Here is a 20,434-nt window from a genome sequence, read left to right as displayed (position 1 = left end):
ATATATATATATATATATATATATATATATATATATATATATATATATACACTTGTCAAAGCTTCACTTCACAAAGGTAATTGGTGAAAGAGCCTTTTCAAAGCATGTCCCTGCAGCATGGAACTCCTTACTGCAAAATATCCGCAAACAACTATGTTCAAAAAGGAGCTTCTCCCAAGTTCTTCATAATCGGCTACATTTTGACATCAAGTAGCCAGCTCACACAATCGCACTCACTCACTCTCTTCTTAGTTCAGCTTGTTCATCCTGGACAATACTGAATTTGTACATATGTAAGAGCTTCTAATGACCGGTAAATATTGGTTAAGTTCTGTTCCCTGCTCTCCAATTGTTTTTTCGTAATTTTTTTATCTGCATATTATCTATATCATGCTTTGTTTTACTTATGTTAGTTGTATTGTTTCAGTAAATGTTCACATTGCACTTGTTACATGATTGCAATTCTCTGAAATTTGTAAATGTCTAATTGGCCTGGGTCATAGATGAAAATGGCTTGAGGACCAGAACAACCAACATTGTTAAGTTAGTAATTTTTTTTCTTGCAGTATTTGATAGTGTTGTCAGTCCTTCATTCAGCCTGTTTCTAGAAATCAGATAAGAGCCCCATAGGGTATTTTCTTATCTTGAAAGGAGCAACTGAATTAGCTTATGTCTGTCTGATTCTCTATCTGATACTTTTGTGAAAACTAGTATTTGCATAGCTTTTGGAAAGCAATTCTCTCGCAAGGATTTTCATAATCTCTTCTTGTTTTGCCTGGCTTAAAGCATGATTATGTCCACAACGTGTTTTGTTTCACTCCAAGGACAATTCGTAAAAGAAGATAGTCCCTCCAGAAAAATTGCATTAAAAAAAGGTAGGAACATGCCTGGTGGTGTTGGCCAAGACCTCCAGGAACTCCTGCCAAAAATGAAACACTCCAACATGAAACATGGAGAGAAGTATCTGGAGATGGTCTTGAGACCATGGACATCTTGATAGACAGCCGTGGTCTCCCCTGGGTTGAGAAATTCCATTTGCAGAGGGGTGATTTCACAGTCGCCACCCTTGGAGACTTTTTGGACCAGGTCTCTGGAATGACCACTTTGTACACCACCACACCTTCAACATCTTGTCCTCCTGGATCAGTTACTGTTATACCGCTTGATATTTGAGGGCCCATTGGTGCTAGAAGCTCAAATTTGTATTAGTCTGCGAGGAGGCTGCTGGGAAACTGGACCGAAGCCTCAGTATGCCACAGTGACTTATGGCCTCTAGGGCTGGTGCTTCTGATGCAGTGAGGCACAAGGCACTGCATAACAAACTGGTGCCAGCCAATTTGCTTAGGCTGGGCATTGCATCCGCTCCCTTTTCCTTCCATACTTCTGACCCAACCGTCCAGCTGTCTCAGGATTTCATTTCCTTTCTGAAATCCAGATAGCTAGTACTGGAATTACCATATGTTAGGGACTCCTTCTAGAAAGGCAGAGGTGGAATGTGAAATTTTGAGATTGATTCCCTTGACTCTGAAGCTGATGAGTTGGCTTATATTGTCAGGATACCCTGTGTCTGATGTCCTTTTCATTCGTTCCTCATTGATTGGGTCTCTGGTCTGACCTCTCTTCTGACATGGCTGCGTTTACAAGACTCTTGGATCCAACTCTCAAGCTCTTCCCTCTACCCATAATGCTCCAGTCAACCTACTGTACCTTAGATCTCATTTGCCGCCATATCTCTACAGATCTCTTGGAGACTTTTTGGGGGTATTTTCTCTTATTGTAAATCAAACATTTTACTTCCTATCCTACTACCTATTTCACCCAATCTTGCCTAGTTATTGAGGTTTCAAGTTCTTTACGTTGTAGTACCTCTTTTTTTTGTATGTTCTACCTCGGGTAGCTTTTGGTACCATTGTTTGTACTCTCCAACCTTTTTCCTTTTACCCACTAGAGGGCATTTTCTTTACATGTCATTGCTGGTAGTTAAACTTCCCTTTCCATTTTTCTTGTTCTTGCTGTTAACACCATTGTAGTATCGTGACCGAAAAACCAATGGGTTTCAAAAAAATGTACTTCTTATGGGCGTAAGATCCCTAACTCTGATGCCCACAGGGAGTGTCCACTGCCTCAGAGCTTCTCATCTCAACACAGACTGCTATATTTGCACGGCCTATAATTCCAGGGCCCTTTGCTATTTGTAGAAATAAGTTGGCATTAAAGGGACTGCTGCCACCTTCTTCCTCTGCACCAGAGGCTCAAACCCCGTAATCCTCCAAAGTCTCTTCAGAAGTGAAATATTCACATAAGAGATCTCCAAAGACTACATCTTTTGAGTCTCTTCAAAAAACTTTAATCAGACAACTTCTGGTCTGAAACAGGAGCAGTCTGATCCCACGTCCTTGGGTCAGACAGTTATTCATATGAAGTCTCCAAGAACCCGTTCGCCAGGGTTCACTGTAGAGCCTATTTCTCTTTGACTCCATTCCCCTTTTCTTCAGGAGACCCTGAGAAGAGAGTCTTGGCCGCAGTCAACCACTTCTTCAGTCAGGTTCTCTAGAAGCCTTTCAGAAGTCGAAGTAGATAGGATGATGAGGAAGTTTCTCAGAGCCCAGATTCAGATGGGGGTTATCCCGTCTCCATCTCCTATCGGATCGGTGAGCCTCCCTTCTACTCGTGCAGTGATTTCTCCTTCTGTGGTTCGACCCATGGTTTCAGAGCCCTCTGATTCAAGAGACCAGAGTGTGTTGATGTCAGATCCGAAAACTGCTATATCTTCGACTCAGACCTCTTCCTTGACTTGTTCGGCTCCAAATTCCTTTGGACCAGGACATGTCTTGAACCTGAAGTACTGGTGCAGAGTCCCTGGGGCTAGGTTCCATTCCGATGTTGTCAGAGCCATCCATTCCCTTTGGAGCTTCAGCGTTGGACACCCCAGGTCCAACTCCTTCTTCGAGGCACGGGGACCGGGCAGGGTTGTGGCATGGTAGCATCAGCAGCTTCAGCTCTGGTGCGACTATCTAAGGAGTCTCCTGGTTCTTCTGTCTTCAAGGTAGTCGAGAAGGTTTTCTCTCGTCTGAGATTTAACTACTCTATCCTTTTCAGATCCTACAGCCATACTCCCTTTGGGTCTGAGCTCTGATCCTCAGGCCTATTTCACAGGGATAGCCGGCCCAATTAGGAATCCAGAAAGTCCTGATCGATTTTTCCCTTCTCTTAGGATACCTGTCCAGATCATCCCACTGAGGAGGTTCCCCAAAAACGATCTTGTAAGAGGGGACGCACAGACATCCCCCTCAAGTCTCTCATCAAAGACATCGACTTTGATGAAGGGGAGGGGTCCACCAGATCTCCACTGGATGATGTCTCCTTTGGAGACATCTTGGTGATTTCTTGAGTAAGAGTAGATGGCCTTCTGATACCCGCTCCCAAGAGGAGTCTGTCTTTCTGGAAGCTTTTGTATCCATACAGTTTACATCTTTGGTGACTCCCCTGGTAGGTAAGCTTATAAAGCTAGTCTTTCAACGGGCGTGGAAGAAACTGGATCCTGTAGAATCCAGTCCACGTTGCCTTGATAAATTTCTTGCACCACCTAAAGACATGCAGGACTGGAGCAAGGGAGACCCTGTTGATGCTATGGTTGTGGTGAATGCCACAAAGAGGGAGCTGGCTGAGTAGAGCTCCACTGTTTATCTCCCTAACCCGAGAGTCCAGAGTGTTGGACAGATTTGGAAAGCATGTTTTTGTCTCAGTTGCCTTTGCTTTATGGTCTCTGAATTACTTTGCACACTTTACAGCAGGATTTGACGAAGAGATTTTCCAAATTTCAGTCTATGTCCATGGAGTACTACAAGAAGTCTTCACAACTGGCAGCTCTCATCCATCTCTAATGCCTCTGAGACTAATTGTCCATGCTGCGAAGGGTACCTCAGGCAGCTGGTTCAGGCATAATCATTACGAGACATGCCTGGATGTACCAGTGTACCTTTGCGGAGCCTTTCAGGTCTTTCATTAGTGCTCCTTTAAATGGGACATCTTTGTTTGGCCCTACTGTAAAGGAAGTGCTTTCCTAGAGTGAACAGGATAGAAAGACCTTGCCTGCCATATACATACTTTTTTTTCCCTACCCCCCAATGATCCTTTTCCAAGCATCAAAGAAGAGGAAAGAAAATGGGGTTCCATAAGTCTCTGGGTCCTTTCCAGGATTCACGTGGGGATGACTCCATGAGAGACAGAGGGAGGAGTTCAAATAGAAAAAACATCCTCATGGCAGAGGAGGCCCACAAAACCAGGGTTTCTAAGATCCTTTTTGGATAAACTCTTCCAACGCTCCAGAAAGGTTGCCTGACTGGTCACCTGCAGAGACTGTTGGGGGCTGCTTGTCTCTGCACTCAGATGCCTAGGCATCAATGGCAAAAGATTCTTGGGTGCTACAAATCCTATCCAGAGGTTATTGTACACAATTTTTTTTCCTGCCAGAAAGGATTCAGAACTTAAAATTCATAGATTAGTACTAGGCTAACTGCATCTGTGGGCCATTTTAAGCCTAGCCAATTACCCCATGTGAGAATCAAACCCTGCACCTTGTATCTGTAAGGTAAACACCTTATACATTATGCCAATCTTCCAGATTGTTTTTTTGTGCTAAAGAAAACCGTGACCTGAGATCAATGTTGGATCTAAGCAAGCCTAATCCATTTGTGAAGAAGTCAAAGTTCTGAATGGTCATCTTTCAATCCATTCTTCTGTTTCTGCACGAGGATGATTGGATGTGCAACATCGATCTTCAGGATATGTGTGGTTGCATCAAGATAAACAGATTATCCCAAAGATTTCTGCACTTTCAGCTGGGGGCCCGTCACTATCGGTTCAGAGCCCTGCTGTTTGGTCTCTTACAATCCCCAAAGTGTCTACCAAATGTATGGAAGTGGTAGCAGCTTACTTGGGACTGCTGGGATTCAGAGTGCTTCCATACCTACACAACTGGCTCCTCACTGCCCCAACCAAGCATTTTCTAGAGGAGTCCAGGGACTACTTGCTCTAGTTATGTCAATTATAAGGCATCTCTGTCAACATCTGCAAATCTCATCTTCAACCTGTTCAGAGCTTGGAGTTAATAGGTGCCCAATTGAACGCAGTAAGTCCGTATCTTCCACCACATCATGTAAGGATAATCAGGATTCAGGTGGAGCAAATTATTGCACACCCTTTTTTCCGAGCCAAACTTGCTCTTCAGACCCTAGGGTCAATGGCAGTTGCCATAACCTTAGTTCATATGACCTAGTTTTATATGCGCTTTCAGTGGCCTCTAACTGTTAAGTGCTCAATTCCTTATCCCTTGTCCTTTCTGATCAAACTCATTTGAGCATGCAAAAAGTATTTACATTGATGGATACAACTGGCTGAAGTGTTCCAAAGCTGCCGTCTTGTACTTTCACACCCAGTAGCCACAGATGCCTCTCAACTGGGGGGGTGGGGGCATTTCTTGGGATGGACATTCCAAGGCATGTGGTCCCCAGCAGTCAAATCTGCATATCCATATCCTAGAGATGAGTGGTCCTCCTAACATTGCAGGCCTTCCAGGATGTTATTCCTCTTGGAACTGTGATACAAACAGGCACGTTTGTAGTGTGATATATCCACAAATGAGGGAACCTGATCTTGATGCCTTTGTCAGGAGTCAGTGAGTGATCATCTCCGTTTGTTTATGGCAGCTCACATATCGGGGAAGTCCAGTGTTCTAGCAGACAAACTCAGTAGGTCCATTCTGATGCTTCAGGAGTGGTGTCTCAATCAATCAGTGGTGCAGAGGATTTTCTGTTATTGGGGCCAACCATGCTGTGACCTCTTTGCATCTCCCCACAGCGAGTGCAGCAGGTTCTTTGCCCTAATTGACCCTCAGGAGGTGTCACCGAGAAGTGCTGTAGTACGCGTTTGGTCCTTCAATCTCCTTTATACTTATTCCCTAATACTTCTAATAAGGCACTTCATTTGAAGAGCATGGTTATCCTTATTACCCCTTTTGGCCTCAAGTGTGGTTCCCTCTCTCTTTGGTCTAACCTTCGTTATCCACCATGAATACTGGACCTCAGTCTAGACCTGCTTTCTCACCCCTCTGGGATAGATCATCTGGACATGCCAGGCATCAAGTTGACTGCATGGTTTCTCTCATTCCACTGTTGGCTAGACAGCCCAGACCTTTTTCCCCAGTCCGACAGATACTTCTGTCTTCCTACAAGGTCTTTACACAAGGAAGATTTACAAAAGTAAATAGAAAATCTTCTCTATTTGGGCTCTGCAGAGGGGAATTGGACTACTTCAGTGTTTCTATCTCTGCAGTCCTAAAAGTTTTAGCATCTGCTCTTCCAAGAAGGAGCTAGTTTTTTTACTATCAGGGTGCAGTTGGCAGCCATATCTAATTTTCATTAAGGAGAAAATGCTTTCTCATCTTCAAAGTTGTGTAAGGCTTTTCTAAAAGATACTTTCTTGATTAGGCTCCCCCCGTGAAAGACCCATTGCCCTCTTGGGATTTAATAATTGTGCTGCAAGGATTAACTCAGAAACCCTTTGAACCATCAGCTAAGTCTGATTTAAAATTGTTATCATGGAAAACAGCTTTTCTGGTGGCTATTATGTCTCCAAGATGAGTTTCTGAACTCCAAGCTCTCGTCCAGATATCCTTATCTTTTTTTTTTTCACAAAGACAGCATTACCTTATGGACCAGTCTTTACTTTACCTAAAGTAGCCTCCAAAATGATTATTAATCAAGCCATTAATTTATTAGCAAAACTGAGAAGGAAAACTGGCAAAGGCGAATGCATGTTCCATCCTTTAAATGTACATGGGCAGCTATGTTAACTCCACAGAACAAAACATTTCAGTAAGTCAGAACAATTTTGTCTTTTCTCCAAACAAATTGAGCTCTCCAGTTTCTAAAAATTACCCTGGCCAAATAGCGTACTGATTGCATTTCTTTTGTGTATAGTCAGCAAGGTCTGTTCCTATCCAGGCCTCCTAATGCACATTCCACCAGGTCCATGGCTACCTCTTCAGCCTTTTGGTCTCGAAAGTCTATTGGCGATATTTGAACAGCAGCTACCTAGTCTAATGCTCATACCTTTATTGCTCATTACAAATTGGACTCTACTTCCAGCTGCCTTTGGTTCCACAGTACTCTGGAATATTCTTCCATGGGGGCCACCCAAGGCCCACGTAGCTGGGGACTATGTCCTAGTCACCTGAGGAACAAATGAAAAGGACAACATCCGATATTACTGACCATAACTATGCAGCTTTGTTGTCCATTTTCATTCAACACCCCACCCTCCTTCCCCCTTTGTCGTATGCTGGAGTGACCTTTGTGGTTATTGTGGAACTTCTGTTCCAGGTTTGAGCCCAAGTTTTGTTACTGCTATTTTTTCTTTGACTATGCTTAGGATTAATTACTCCTAGGGCTTATAAGGCAGCAAACTCTGAGGTACATCAGGTAGACTATGGCATTATGGGTAGAGGGAGGAGCTTGAGGGTATAGATCCAAGAGTCTTTTAGCTTGAGTTGGAGCCAAGGTCAGATCTGAGACCCAGTCATTGAGGAAGAATGGAAATGGACAACACAGATGCATAGTTATGGTGAGTACAAAACTTTAATTTATTGTACACAAATTAAACAGTGAGGACCCCTTTATTCTCTGTTTCTCTACCACAGGATTTCTCCTTTTCGGACATTTTTCATAAAATAAAGTGGGAGTTGCTGTCGGCAGCTGAGTACTGGCTTTTGTGGGCCTGTTAGAGTCTAGGGCATTTACTGTTCCTCTAGTCATGTATGTTTTGGAAGAAGTGTTCACCAGTGTATCTGTGGAGCTTGACATCAGCCCTTGCCCCTGGGAAAACTGCATGCTTCTGTATGATCAAGTATTCCACAGATTCCCTTATAAAAATCCTTTGGATGATCCAGCTGTCCTTGGATTCTAGCAAGGAATCTGCTCCAGCTCCATCCAGGACCCCCCAGTTACAGTAACAAGGAGCATAGGATAGTCTGCAAATTTGGGGAAAAGGTGTACACTTCTGCTACTCGAGCCTTAAACTGCCAGCCCAATCTGCTTAACAGTGACTGCCGGCGAAGGTAAGGACCAAGGCAGAGGGAATACAGAATAAGGATCTGCATTACAAGATGCTTGAACTGTGACCTATTGGCTCAAATTGACAAGCATTTCAAGAAATGGAGCATAATGCTGTGGATGCACCATGCAGAGAAGCAGCTAGAGGGTCTGTTAGAAGAAGATTTTTATAAGGGAATCTGTGGAATACTTGATCATACAGAAGCATGCAGTTTTCCCAGGGGCAAGGGCTGATGTCAAGCTCCACAGATACACTGGTGAACACTTCTTCCAAAAACCTCGACACGGCTATTAATAGGACGTGCTGGAGGGATAGATTCATCACCCAAAGACTCCCTATGCTGTGGAATAAAATCCCGGTATATGTGAGGCAGAGCACCTCGCTGGCCTTTCTCAAGAGAAATCTTGACCAATGGATGGGAGATCGCAGATATACCCCAGGGATTACCTCAGTGTCACTGCTCAACAGAGGCACAGCAAAATAATGGGTATAGTTCCCCATACTAAAGGGGTGGCGTAAGCCACAAAACTATGGGCTAGGCTTGTAAATGCCCTCGGGCAGATAGCCTAGTATGAACCTATGAACCTAAGACGTACCTGGTTGATAACACAGCCCTTTCCTGACCTTTTATCGATGGAGCTTATTTAAGTACTGTTGGACACGTTTGTCCTCTCTGAACTCCTTGCTGAAAGAGTTTTCAATAGTCTGGAGGGAAAGTAAACCTAGCAAGAACACGTCTGGTAAATGGGAAAAGAGCACAGTTTAAAAAAAAAAAAATGTCCGCCTGAGCCATGACCTCTAGAGACTACAGTTGAGACTCAACCTTGCTGACTGCTGCCCTTTCTCCTTCCAATAAGCCTGCCCTAGTTGTTCTGCCTTTTGCCAGAGAAAATTGAAGACATTAGGCCACCTTTGTGAAAAAATGGTCCCATCTGGGAAAGGAGAACAAGGTTTTTCCTCCAGTTTCTCTCTCAGGTCTACCCATTCTGGACTTAACCAGAATAAAACAGGATGCTCATTGTTAAAAATGGTAACTCTGTAAAGTCTGCCCTTACTGCCACCTGAGGCACTCCTGGTCAATCTAAACCCAAAAGATGCCTTCCTTCATATCGATGTAGCCAAACAGCACAGATAGTTTCTCAAGTCTGCAGCTGAGGAGAAGCATTTACAATTCCCATCCTTGCCCTTTTGCATTGTCTTCTGCAACTAGAATCTCTACCATATGCTTTGCTTCAGTGATGGCATACTGCAGAGGAAAACACATCCTCATTTGCCCTTAGTTATGATCGTCTCATCCTTGCAGGATCCAGACAGGGAATAGAGAAGCCTTTGTAATTTATCCTGAAGTCTTTCGGGGATCTTTGTCTCAACCATAGCAAGATCAAATCAAACCTGCACCCCCCCCCCCCTCAAGAAACCTATTTTATCCGAGGGTATTCGTAGATGTCATCCATCACATAGCCTTCCTACCAGAGGGAATAAGTGTCTCAAGTGACTCTCTGTTTCAAAAACTTTACAGCAGGAGGTGATTGAAGTCATTGCTTCTTGCATTTTAATGGTGCTGTTAGCCCATCTGTACATGAGTAAGTGTCGGTGGTTCCCAAGAATAAGATGGTGTCAGCAGATCCAGTCCCTGGAGACGGGCATTCCCATTCTCCCTTGTATCATAAATCTCAAGGGTCCTCCTAAAAGTCCAAGAGGAAAGGCTGAAAGTCATTCCGGTATCCCCCCTTTGGCCAAGTCAGCAGTAGTTCTGTGTCCTTTACCCATTGCCCACCAAAGATAAATGGGAAAGTGTTTCCTCAGAGTGCTGACTTGTTGGATGATTTCAGACTAATTCCAGGTAGGTGCATGCATTTCGAGGTTGAGCTGAAGGTCATAATGTGCCAAACACAGGAAATTCCTATCTCGCGAAGTGAAAAAAAAATTGGGTGCCTATCCAGGAACCTAATCCAAGACCCAGGTAAAGTGCTGTTGTCCTGAAATAACTATTGGATCTTATGCAGTTGTAAAAGTGTATGCTTCTGTTATATCTGCATACCCACGGGCCCTGCTTTGTACTCCAGGCCTTCTGTTGAACGTTTTCTCAAGGGGGTCCTGCATCTTAGACCACCAAAAAAAGATGTTTTACTAAGGGATCTTAACTGTGATTTAGAGAAATTGACCCTGGCACCTTTTGAACCAGCTGCTTGTGACCCTTCTGCAATTTTTCTTCTGAAGAATTTCAGAACTCCAGACTGAATGTACAGAGAACAGTTCTTGGTGCAGCACTAGCACTGGGTATCCTTGTATACAGACCCTTCTTTTATGTCTAAGGTGGTATGAGTGACAGCCAAGCCTTTCACATAGCTTTTTTTTTCTCTAATCTACCGAGTAGAGGAGAGAGGGCCCTTCATTCTGTGGAGGTGCACAGGCAGCTGAGATTTTATTTGCACAGAGCCAGCGAATTCAGAAAAAAATAATCCAAGCGTTTCTGAGAGTATCTTTTTTTCTTTTGATAAGCAAACTTTTTGTCTGTGGCTTGCTTATTGTATTTTATGTTACACAACATGTGGCAAGCATATCTGAGCCTATTCCACTTAAGCCACTGCAACCACTACAGCCTTATTTAGAGGAATCGCCATGCAGACTGTTCTGTTAAAAGCAACTTGGACTTACTGTACCACCTTCTCTAGGCACTAAAATCTAGAGATTGCCATTAGTACCAGGGCAAGGTGTGTCTCTTCTGTCCTACAATGCCTCATCTCTTAATTACATGTTGCCAACCACCCTCCTTCATTATGCTTTGGGAATTTTCACAAAACTGAAGACTGTAAAAGTTGGTACTTTGACAAACCTGCTGCATTTGTTCTAGGAACTAATAAATGAAGATGCTACAGTAGAGTCATGCACACAACTTCTGTGTTCCATTCTAGGTTGGGCTGGCATCCTGGTTCTGTTTTCAGCACCTTCTCTGTCATTCCTACCAGGTTCCCCTCTGTAACCTTAACCAACTTCCTGCAGAAAGACTGGAGACCTCTCTGGTGGAGCTGAGTCACAGAAGGTTGTGGCACCGGGGTCTTCTACCTGGCTTTAGCTAGGGTAAGAGTTATGGAATTTCATATTCCAGACCTGGTTGTGCAGTTCCATAATGCTTGGTTTACAGTTGGAGGAGGATGTGCAGTAGGCTGACCACACTGGATGTCCCTCACTTCTGCAAAGGATACGATCAGCAAGCAGCCCTAGCCTCTTCCCTTCAAAGTGGGAAATTATGTCCACCAGAAAGAAATAAAACACTTGCGTGTTCACAGAGGACCTGCAAACCCCCCCCCCCCTTCCTGGTGGTTCACAGTAAGGGCTTCATGTCTCTGCACTTGAGCTGGGAAGGCACATTAAAAATGTAGCATTACAATGATGTACAAGATCAGTTGGAATCACAGGTGCAGCAATTACTAGTTCCTCTGTCCTGTCCATGACACTTGGTGGGCCTGATAGATTAGTGATAGTGGCTGTATTCGTCATAGTGACATACCAGCATGCCTGGCTGAGGCACTGCAGTTTGAAGGAAAACTTCAGTATATTTGACTAACTCACTATGACATATATTTTACCTGTGGCTCAAACAAAGAAAATATAAGTTAAAAATGAGCAGGAAGGGAAAACACTTCCTGGCTGTGGGCATCAGGTTCTGCACTCATCAGAGAAACGTCCTTCTCCTTTACCAGAGAAATTCTTAAGTCATCTTGAGTTTCTAGCATTATCGCATTAGACTTCTTTCGGGCATACAGCATTGAATCTAAACAAAAGGGATTTTCCATATTTGCATTTGTAATGATAGTCCCCCATGCCTAAAGTTAGATAGTTTGTATTATCTGCAGTCTTGTATTTACAAAGTCTTTGAAATTCTGTTTTCCATCGAACTTTGAATTAATATACTTTTTGCAGTCCTCTCAAACAGCTTTATATTATTAATCTGTGTTCTGTTTTGGGGGTGCTTTGTACAATTAAATCGGTACCCCCTATGAACCACATCATTCCTAACACTATAGGTAATAACTGATGTGCTGGATTTCTAGGTGAGCGAAGTGGTGCAGTTCATACTAATCAAGGACCAGAAGAAGCTGCCCATTAAAAGAGCTGGTGAGTTTCTGCTTGTAAGCTTTCTGTGGCTCCATTTACTACATTCTGGCTTAAAATTTGTTGTCACAGTTCATTGAAAATTATATATGACCTTAATGGTGACCATATGTTACTGCTACATGATTTTATCTGAGAAAAATTGCCTGTTTGTAATGTAAAATCATTTAACTTTTGCCTGATGTAAATGAGTTCCAATGTAAGAGAGGGATGAATAAATTATTTGCATAAAAGTTTTGGTTAAAAGAACCAAGCCTGGTAAAATCAAAAAGATGTGTTCAAAAAACTGTACCTTGACTACTTCTGGCAACTCGCTCCCCTTTCTTCTGTGGCCATGCATCATAAGTTGAACTAATTTGAACTTTATTGATCTGATGTTGTCCTTTTCATTCTTCCTCACTTATGGGTTACAGGTCTAGTTCTTGGATCCAACTCAGCCGCATACTTCAGACTTCAGATCCAGCTCTCGAGCTGCTCCCTCTACCCATAATGTCTCCATCCCTATTGTCCCAGATCTCATTTTCTGCCTTTGCAATCCGAGACCGGTTCCACTCGAGTGATTTTGCTGGGCTGTTTAACTGCGAGTTAGTTTTTTCTCTCTTCATAAACGGATATATTTTTGTTTCTATTTTCCTCCCTCTAGTTATTGCTGGTCTTTAGGGATTTTTTCCTTTTCTTCCTTTTTCTCTATGCTGTTCCTACAGTACTTCTTTCCAGTTACTATTGCTGTTATTTGTTTTTATAGTAAGGTACTTCTACCATAGTGAGTTTAAACTGCCAATTTCATATGCTTAAATATCAACAGCATATCATGGGACTGCTTAAACAGAAAATGATGTTAATTTCTGACTGTGTGGAAAATAAAAGATTTACAGGATTTATTGCATTCAGCTGAACAAGTTGGAAAACATACTTTGCAATGTGATTTTGATTCTTTGGAGACCTCTTGCAGGGCTGCTGTAACAAGAGTCTGTGCTAAGAAGGCATGCTTGGTTCAAAGAGCAAACTTTGCCTGATCATGTTAAAGTAAAATTGTTGGATGCTCCTTTACAACAGGACCGTCTCTTTGGTAATAAGGCTGAAGAAGTTTTAAAAAAGATGGAAGATAAAGCTAAATCTATGCAAACTGTGAAAGATTTTTTGCAAGTACAACCTCTAAGATTTAGTAGGCACTGTCCTACTAAGAACTGGTCCTTTCCAGTTCCTTCAAGAGCCACTCAAATCAAACCCAGACATTCCAATGGCTCCAGGTTTCAGTCACAAGGGACTTTTAGAACAAAACAATGGGGTGCCTCCTCCTCCAAATCTGGAAACAACAAGGCACCTCCATATGGTAAGCAGTCTCATTGACTTCCCTTTACACTTACCAAGCACTTTACCTTTTGGCCGCCCCTTTGGGGAGAAAACTGGCACTTCATGCAAGAAACTGGCAACTTACAACCCAGGACAAATGGGTTTTAAATATAGTATCCCAGGGATACAGATTTCATTTCCACATGTTGCCAATCCCAAACTGATGGCCAGACCTGCCCCCAAATCAGTGGGCAGAGGCCCAGAAAAAGTACTGTCCCTCATGAACATGGGGGCTATTCAGCCGGTACCAGAAGAGGAAAAGGGACAAGGTTTCTATTCAAGACTTTTCCTGGTACCCAGAAAAGACAAATCATGACGTCCAATTCTGGACTTATCTACTCTAAACACATTTCTGGACATTCCAAAATTCAAGATGCTGACTCAACAGTTACTTCCTATGGTAGGCAAAGATGCCTGGTTGGTAACTCTAGACTTAAGAGGCTTACCTGCATGTCCCAATCAGGGAATCTTGCAGAAGATGCCTCCACTTCAAAGTAGGTACTTGCATTACCAGTTGTCTGTAGTGCCCTTTGGCTTATCTACTGCGCCCAGGGTCTTCACAAAGTGCCTGGATCCAGTTATTGCATTTTGCAGACACAGAAATATTCAAATATATCCATATCTGGACGATTGTCTAATTCAGGCAGAAAACTGGGACATTCTTCTAAAACATCTGGCGTTTGTAAAAAGGGTTCTAATTTGTCTAGGGTACACTATAAACAAAAAAAAATCACAACTGGTACCCTCTCAAAAAATTACATTCCTTGGTGCAAGCTTGAATAAAACTGCCCAGATGGCTTATCTTACGCCAGAAAAGCAAATTCATTTGGTAACTTACTTCAAACAGGTGGCCCCAAAAACCCTGCTATCTGCAAGACAAATTCTGCAAGCCTTGGGGTTCATGGCTTCCTGCATTCTTCTAATTCCATATGCAAGACTGCATATGAGGAAACTTCAGTGGTACTCAAAATGTTTATGGAGTCAACACGGTCACAGCCTGGAAACAATGATTCCTATCATACCTTGCCTGCAATTAGAGTTCCTATGGTGGGCAGAGGCCAGACACCAAAACAAGGGATTGCCATTTACTCCACCCCCTGCCACCCAAACTCTAACTACAGACGCGTCAGACTATGCTTGTGGGGCTCATCTGATAAGGAAGTGCATTCAGGGCAAATGGAGCCCAAATCAAATGTACATTCATATCAATCAAAAAGAGATGCTAGCTGTACAGAATGCACTGACAGCCTTCAAGGACTACCTTCATCCAGGACAATTAATGATAGACAGACAACACCACAGTTATGTGGTACATAAACAAACAAGGTGGTACACACTCTTACCCCCTTTTCAGACTAGCCATGGCATTGTGGAACACAGCCTTGACCTATCCAATACAGCTAAAAGCTCAATTCCTGCTAGGAAAGCTGAATACTCTGGCAGACGAACCAAGCAGAAATCTCATGGACCTACATGAATGGAAACTGGAACCACGGATTTTCAACATGTTGACATGCAAATGGGGGAGTCCAGACAGATCTTTTTGCCTCACCCCAAAACTATCAGTTGGACAAATTCTGCACAAGAATTAGTCACAGAAAAGCCTGGAAAGTGGATGCTCTATCAGTTTATGCTTTCCCCCCTCTGCCTCTGCTCTCCAAAGTTCTACTAAAAGTCAAACAGGACAAACCAAAAATGATTTTGATTGCTCCAGACTGGCCTCGACAACACTGGTACCCACTCCTGCGCAATGTGTCACACCTTCCACCGTGACACCTGCCTCGGACACCTTACTTACCTGTCCCAGCAGAACAACCAAATTCTGCACAATCCGCTCCAAACTTTGAATGTTGCAGCGTGGCTAATCACCTAAAATCACTCTTAGCATCCCTCAGCAAACTGCTATGGATGTCATTTTGGAGGCAAGAAGGCCTAGTACTAGAAAATCTTATGCTGACAAATGGAAAAGATTTTGTGCCTGGAATCAATCACAAGGGATAAGCACAGCAGTGCCCAATATTCCTCAGATTTTACAATACTTAACTGAGATGCTTCACAAGGGCCTGTCCTTTTCTTCCATAAAAATCCATGCCTCAGCCATTTCAGCTCATTACAACACAGAGCCTCCCCTCTTCTCTCATCCTCTGCTAAAGCAGTATCTTAGAGGGGCCAAAAACTTAAGACCACGCAGAAGAGCTCCAACCCCTGCCTAGGACCTCATCTTTGTATTGGAAAAACTTACTCTTCCTCCTTTAGAGCCAGCTGCTACTGCAGACTTAAAATTTCTCTCTTGGAAAACATCTTTCCTTTTAGCAGTCACTTCAGCTAGAAGGATTTCCGAATTACAGGCTCTTATGGCAGTGGAGCCTTTCATTATTTTTCATACGGACAGGGTGTCTCTCAGGACCAATCCATCCTTCATGCCTAAGCTGGTATCCAGTGTGGCTCTTAATCAAACCATTCATTTGCCAACTTTCTTTCCCAATCCACAGAACAAGGGGGAGCAGATTCTGCATTCATTGGATGTACACAGACAGCTTAGATTTTACTTAAACAGGACAAAATCTCTAAGAAAATCTGATCAACTACTGGTGGCATTTGCTGCAGGGGCAGAGGGAAAGGCTATTTCAAAGCAGACTATTTCCAAATGGATAAGCCATTGAATTCATTTCTGCTATATGCACCATGGTAGAACTATCCCCCAGGGGATCAGATCTCATTCCAGCAGGGCTGCATCTACTTCTACAGCCTTTCTCAGAGGTGTTCCAACCAGACATTCTAGAAGCTGCTACCTGGAGCTCAGTTCATACGTTCACCAAACATTACCATTTACCTTTCTTCTCTAAATCCAGAGCTGGCTTTGCCTCTGCTGTCCTGCAGGGCCTTATAGCTGGTCCTAATGCTGTATAAATCCATCCTCCCAACCATAGCTTTGGGAATCTACCCAAATGTAATGACTGCAACAGTGAAACACGAAGAACATAGTACAGTTGTGTACACTTACCGTAAATGTAGATGTTAGAGTGTATTCACTGTTGCAGTCCTGGTTACCCTCCCTCCAACCCCCTGTTTTTTCTCTTTCTATACTTATACTTTCCTTTACTATGCTTAAAAGCCTTTTTGGTGTATTTGCTTTAGTTTGGAGATATATATTTTTGTGCTTTTAATTAATTAAATATTTGGCTCCCCATTTGGGGGGCACCTGACATATGGGGCAAGAAAAACTGATGTAATGGTGTCTGTTGCATGTTTTATACCCCTGATGACCTGATGTCATGGAAGAAGGGACAGCAACTGGTGTAGGACCCAAGACTTTGTTAATCAGGCCGACTGAGGGCAACCTGCCAGCAGATTACCAAAATGTAATGACTGCAACAGTGAATACACTCAAACATCTACATTTATGGTAAGTGTACACAACTGTACTTTCCTTCAAGAGGCACTCAAGCCAAACCCAGACATTCCAAAAGCACTAGGTTTCAGTCCCAAGGGACTTTCAGAACTAAGCAGTGGGGTGCCTCCACTTCCAAATCTGGAAACAGCAAGACCCCTCCCTATGGTAAACAGTCTTAATGACTTTCCTTTAAAATTACCAAGCACTTACCTCTTAGCCACTCCTTTTGGGGGAAAACTGGTTCTTCATGTAAAAAAAACTGGCAACTTATAACCCAGGAGAAATGTTTTTTAAATATAGTGTCCCAGGGATACAGATTTCATTTCCACACGTTGCCAACTCCAAACAGATGGCCAGACCTGCCCCCAAATCAGTGGGCAGAGGCTCAGAAACAAGCACTTTCCCTCCTAAACATGGGGGCTATTCAACTAGTACCAGAAGAGGAAAAGGGACCAGGTTTATATTCCAGACTTTTCCCTGGTACCCAGAAAAGACAAAGCATGGCATCCAATTCTGGACCTGTCAACTATAAACACCTTTCTGTACATTCCAAAATTCAAGATGCTGACTCTTCAGTTACTTCCTATGCTAGGCAAAGATGCCTGGTTGGCAACTCTAGATTTAAAAAGAGGCTTACCTGCATATCCCAATCAGGGAATCTTGCAGAAGATATCTTCGCTTCAAAGCAGGCTACTTGCATTATCACTTCTCTGTACCACCCTTTGGCTTATCTACTGTGCCCAGGGTATTTACAAAGTGCCTGGCTCCAGTAATTGCATTTTGCAGGCAAAGAAATATTCAAATATATCCATACCTGGACGATTGTCTAATTCAGGCAGAAAACAAGGCCATTCTTCTAAAACATCTCGCGTTTGAAAAAAGGGTTCTAACTTGTCTAGGGTACACCATAAACGAAAAGAAATCACAACTGGTACTCTCTCTCAGAAAATTACATTCATGGGTGCAAGCTTGAATACAACTGCCCAGATGGCTTTCCTTGCGCCAGAAAAGCAAATTCATTTGGTGACTTCAAACAGGTGACCACAAAAACCCTGCTATCTGCAAGTCGAATAATGCAAGCCTTGGGGTTCATGGCCTCCTGCATTCTGCTAATTCCATATGCAAGACTGCATATGAGGAAACTTCAGTGGTACTTAAAAAGTTTATGGAGTCAACATTGTCACAGCCTGGAAACCATGATTCCTATCATACCTTGCCTGCAACTAGAGTTCCTATGGTGGGCAGAGGCCTGCCACCAAAACAAGGGACTGCCATTCACACCACCCCCCTGCCGCCCAAACCCTAACTATGGATGCATCAGACTAAGCATGGGGGGGGGGGGGGGCTCATCTGGTAGGGAAGTGCATTCAGGGCAAATGGAGCCCAAATCAAATGCACCTTCATATCGATCAAAAAGAAATGCTAGCTGTGCAGAATGTACTGACTGCTTTCAAGGACTGCCTTCATCCAGGACAACAAATGGTAAAGACTGAGAACACCACAGTTATGTGGTACATAAACAAGCAGGGGGGTACACATTCCTACCCCCTCTGCAGACTAGCCATGGCATTGTGGAACACCGCCTTGAGCTATCCAGTACAACAACAAGCTCAATTCCTGCCAGGAAAGCTGAATATTTTGGTAGACGAACTAAGCCGAAATCTCATGGACCCACACGAATGGAAACGGGAACCATGGATTTTCAACATGTTGACACGCAAATGGGGGAGCCCAGACATAGATCTTTTTGCCTCACCCCAGAACTACCATTTGGACAAATTTTGCAGAAGAACTCACAAAAAAGCCTGGAATGTGGATGCTCTGTCCTTCAGCTGAGAAAACAGATCGGTCTATGGATTTCCCCCCTCTGCCGCTGCTCTCCAAAGTTCTACTAAAAGTCAAACAGGACAAACCAAAAATCATTTTGATTGCTCCAGACTGGCCTCGCCAACACTGGTACCCAATCCTACTCAGTCTGTCACATATTTCTCCATGGCACCTGCCTCTGATACCTTCCTTACTGTCTCAGCAGAACAACCAAATTCTGCACTCTCAGCTCCAAACATTGAATCTTGCAGCTTGGCTGATCACTTAAATTCCCCCCTTAGCATCACTCAGCAAACCTGTGATGGATGTCATGTTGGAGGCGAGAAGACCTAGTACTAGAAAATCTTATGCTGACAAATGGAAAAGATTCTGTGCCTGGAATCGATCTCAAGGGATGAGCACAGCAGTGCCCAATTTACCTCAGATTTTGCAATACTTAACTGAGATGCTTCACAAGGGCCTGTCTTTTTTTTCTTCCATAAAAATCCATGCCTCAGCCATTTCATCTCATTGCAACACAGAACCCCCCCTTCTCTCATCCTCTGCTAAAAGCAGTATCTCAGAGGGGCCAAAAACTTGAGGCCACCCAGGAGAGCTCCAACCCCTGCCTGGGACCTTAATTTTGTATTGGGGAAACTCACTCTACCTCCTTTCGAGCCAGCTGCTACTGCAGACGTAACATTTCTTTCCTGGAAAACAGCCTTCCTTTTAGCAATCACTTCGGCTAGAAGGATTTATGAATTACAGGCCCTTATGGCAGTGAAGCCTTTCATCATCTTTCATGCGGACAGGGTGTCACTCAGGACTAATCCATTCTTCATGCCCAAGGTGGTATCTAGTGTGGCTCTTAATCAGTCCATTCATTTGCCAACTTTCTTTTCCAATCCACAGAATAAGGGGAAGCGGATTCTGCATTCATTGGATGTACACAGACAAGTTAGATTTACTTGGACAGGACTAAATCTCGAAGGAAATCTGAACAACTGCTGGTAGCATTTGCTGCAGGGGCAGAGGGAAAGACTATTTCAAAGCAAACCATTTCCAAATGGATAAGCCATTGTATTCATTTCTGTGATAAGCACCATGGAAAAACCTATCCCCCAGGGGATCAGATCCCACTCCACCAGGGCTGCATCTACTTCTGCAGCCTTTCTCAAAGGTGTACCTACCAGGGATATTCTAGAAGCTGCTACCTGGAATTCAGTTCATACTTTCACCAAGCACTATCATTTACCAATCTTTTCTAAATCCAGAGCTGGATTTGCCACTGCTGTTTTGCAGGGCCTTATAGCAGGTCCTAATGCTGTATAAATCCATCCTCCCAACCATAGCTTTGGGAATCTACCCAAATGTAATGACTTCAACAGTGAAACACTAAGAAACATAGTACAGTCGTGTACACTTACCATAAATATAGGTGTTAGAGTGGATTCACTATTGCAGTCCTGGATGTTCATCGTGTTTCACTGTTGCAGTCATTAACTCTTGGGTTATCCTGCTGGCAGGCTACCCTCAGTCGGCCAGAATTCCAAAGTCTAGGTCCGGCGTTGGTTGCTGTCACCTCTTCCCTGACGTCAGTGTGCCAGGGGTATAAAAGATGCAGCCGACACCATTTTCTTCAGTCCTTTTGCC

General features: G+C 43.4%; 2 protein-coding genes across 7 annotated transcripts in view; one reads left to right on the top strand and one right to left on the bottom strand.

The window, feature by feature from the left end:
• Positions 1 to 20,434, bottom strand: part of LRRC71 (leucine rich repeat containing 71) — a 2,015,367-nt gene that overhangs the window by 1,345,309 nt on the left and 649,624 nt on the right. The window lies entirely within an intron of this gene.
• The window catches only part of LOC122808792 (non-structural maintenance of chromosomes element 3 homolog), a 131,979-nt gene that overhangs the window by 82,161 nt on the left and 29,384 nt on the right, over positions 1 to 20,434 (top strand). For all 4 annotated transcript variants that reach the window (XM_044079836.1, XM_044079835.1, XM_044079838.1 and 1 more), the window contains exon 4: positions 12,168 to 12,231. In XM_044079836.1, the coding sequence (XP_043935771.1) occupies positions 12,168 to 12,231 (64 nt within the window). The remainder of the gene's footprint in view (positions 1 to 12,167; positions 12,232 to 20,434) is intronic.

The sequence above is a fragment of the Protopterus annectens genome, chromosome 8.part0 (genome assembly GCF_019279795.1).
Source record: "Protopterus annectens isolate FY-2018-M chromosome 8.part0, PAN1.0, whole genome shotgun sequence".
In the NCBI taxonomy this organism is placed as follows: domain Eukaryota; kingdom Metazoa; phylum Chordata; order Ceratodontiformes; family Protopteridae; genus Protopterus; species Protopterus annectens.
This window is presented reverse-complemented; position numbering and strand designations above follow the sequence as displayed.